General features: G+C 48.5%; 1 protein-coding gene across 1 annotated transcript; it reads right to left on the bottom strand.

Moving 5' to 3' along the window:
* Window positions 1-838: 838 nt before the first annotated feature.
* LOC133255953 (ribonuclease 7-like) lies at window positions 839-3,097 on the bottom strand. Its single transcript, XM_061430603.1, has one exon. It carries the CDS (start codon window positions 1,589-1,591, stop codon window positions 1,085-1,087), a length of 507 nt encoding a protein of 168 aa, XP_061286587.1. The 5' UTR covers window positions 1,592-3,097; the 3' UTR covers window positions 839-1,084.

Consider the following 3,097-nt stretch of genomic DNA (forward strand, 5'->3'; position numbering starts at 1 on the left):
ATAGACTTGGATTACTGTGATATTGAATGGTTTGCCTTGGAAACGAACAGAGGTCATTCTATCATTTTTGAGATTGCATCCAAGTACTGCATTTCAAACTCTTTTGTTGACCATGATGGCCACTCCATTTCTTCTGAGGGATTCCTGCCGCAGTAGTAGATATAATGGTCATCTGAGTTAAATTCATCCATTCCAGTCCATTTGAGTTCGCTGATTCCTAGAATGTTGACGTTCACTCTTGCCATCTCTTGTCCTACCACTTCCAATTTGCCTTGATTCATGGACCTGACATTCCAGGTTCCTATGCAATATTGCTCTTTACAGCATCGGATCTTGCTTCTATCACCAGGCACATCCACAGCTGGGTATTCTTTTTGCTTTGGCTCCATCGCTTCATGCTTTCTGGAGTTATTTCTCCACTGATCTCCAGTAGCATATTGGGCACCTACTGACCTGGGGAGTTCCTCTTTAAGTATCCTATCATTTTGCCTTTTCATACTGTTCATGGGGTTCCCAAGGCAAGAATACTGAAGTGGTTTGCCATTCCCTTCTCCAGTGGACCACATTCTATCAGACCTCTCCACCATGACCCACCCATTTTGGGTGGCCCCACGGGCATGGCTTAGTTTCATTGAGTTAGACAAGGCTGTGGTCCTAGTGTGATTAGATTGACTAGTTTTCTGTGAGTATGGTTTCAGTGTGTCTGCCCTCTGATGCCCTCTTGCAACACCTACCATCTTACTTGGGTTTCTCTTACCTTGGGCGTGGGGTATCTCTTCACGGCTGCTCCAGCAAAGCGCAGCCGCTGCTCCTTACCTTGGACGAGGGGTATCTCCTCACCGCTGTCCCTTCTGACCTTGAGCGACTGAACAGAACTGAAGTTTTTTGAGGATGAGATTCCAGTAAAACAGAAACAAAAATTTGAGAGATCACCATCTTTCTGGAGCTTAGACTATTAAGGTATCACCTGAACTCCCCAGACCCCCATCCTCTCAGAAAAACCTGAGCTAGAAAGGGCCCCAAGAGATATCACAAGAGAACAAGCTGAGCAGAGGAGGAGTGGTCCAGAGGCCTGGAGAGGGAGTTACGGCAGGACCCAAGGCCAAGGAAAGATAGAAATATTAAGGACCTCGTCCAGATGGACAGGAACCAGCTTGAATTTCTTAGAGTACTTTTTCTCAGGAGGCTCACAGGCCACAATATAAGAAGCATTCCTTTCCTCCTCATTGTACTTGCAGTCTGGGTATTTCTCTGAGGTGAGCTTACACTCAATCAGGGATACGGGCATCTGGCTCTGGTGGCAGTTATTACGGCCATTCTTGCAGGCTATGTTGGACATCTGACAACTGGTGGTCACACTGGAGAAGGACTCATGCAGGAAGGTTTTGAGGTCTTTGCAGCATTTGGAGAACTTGTTGATTTTGTGCATCGCGGCACTGCAGCCTTGAGGACTGGGCTGCACGTGCTGAGTTTCAAACCACTGAGCTGGGGTCATGTTCCCAGGCCTGGCACTGACTGCGTCCTCGGCCACCCACAGCCCCAACAGCAGGAGCAGCAGCAGAGGGCAGAATCCTGCTCTGGCTGGCGCCATCTCTCTTAGGGGGCACAGTTAGAAGGGAGGACTGGGGTCTCTGGGGATGGAGAGCAGGAGGTGAAAATTAGCCCTCCTGAACCTGCTCCTTCCAGCTGATCACCGTCTCCCTCCCCCTCTGTCTCCTTCCTCCCTCTGCCTGTGTCTTTCTCTTTCTCTCTTCTCCGTGTGCCCACAGCTGCTATGACTCCACCCCATACACCTAGCGCTCTGTTCCTCTCCTTCATTCATTCTGTCCCTTATGCCTCCCACTCCTTGCTCCACCTCTTCTCTCTCTGTGTCCTTCTCTCTGTGTCCCTGAGTCCCTGTGTCCCTATTTGTTTCTCTGTCTTATCCACCCCATGACTCCATCCCCATCTCCTCCAGAGCCCCATTTTGTGCTCCCAGCCCCCAGCATCTCTCTCCTCTCTCCCGTGTGTGTCTTCATCCCTCCACACTGAGTCCCTTTGTCCAACTTGTCACTCACCTGAGGGTATACTTATCTGAGTAGAACCCATCCCTTCCCTGTCTTCTCTCCCCACCCACTGCAGGCCTCACCTCCTCAACAAGTCCTTGTGCTGTGGTGCCTGCTCAATCGTACACACCTCCCCTCTGCTGGGACTCAGATCTCTGAGGGCCTCTTCCTACTATGAACTTCTTAAGAGCTGGCCTGACCTGTGGTGCTTCTATTTGCGGGCCTGGATCAGGAAGTATATCAGTTCAGTTCAGTTGCTCAGTTGTCTCCGACTCTTTGCAACCCCATGGACTGCAGCATGCCAGGCCTCCCTGTCCATCACTAACTCCCAGAGTTTACTCAAACTCATGTCCATTGAGTCGGTGATGCCATCCAACCATCTCATCCTCTGTCATCCCTTTCTCCTTCTGCCTTTAATCTTTCCCAGCATCAGGGTTTTTTCAAATGAGTCAGTTCTTTGCATCAGGTGGCCAAAGTATTGGAGTTTCAGCTTCAGCATCAGTCCTTCCAATGAATATTCAGGACTGATCTCCTTTAGGATGGACTGGTTGGATCTCCTTGCAGTCTAAGGGACTCTCAAGAGTCTTCTCCAACACCACAGTTCAAAAGCATCAGTTCTTCAGTGCTCGGCTTTCTTCACAGTCCAACTCTCACATCCATGCATGACCACTGGAAAAACCATAGCTTTGACTAGACTGACCTTTGTTGGCAAAGTAATGTCTCTGCTTTTTAGTATGCTGTCTAGGTTGCTCATAACTGTTCTTCCAAGGAGTAAGCGTCTTTTAATTTCATGGCTGTAGTCACCATTTACATTGATTTTGGAGCCCCCCAAAATAAAGTGTGTCACTGTTTCCATTGCTTACCCATCTATTTACTATGAAGTGATGGGACAGGATGCCATGATCTTAGTTCTCTGAATGTTGAGTTTGAAGCCAACTTTTTCATTCTCCTCTTCCACTTTCATCAAGAGGCTCTTTAGTTCTTCACTTTCTGCCATAGGGTGGTGTCATCTGCATATCTGAGGTTATTGATATTTCTCCTGGCAATCTCGA

The sequence above is a fragment of the Bos javanicus genome, chromosome 10 (genome assembly GCF_032452875.1).
Source record: "Bos javanicus breed banteng chromosome 10, ARS-OSU_banteng_1.0, whole genome shotgun sequence".
NCBI lineage: Eukaryota > Metazoa > Chordata > Mammalia > Artiodactyla > Bovidae > Bos > Bos javanicus.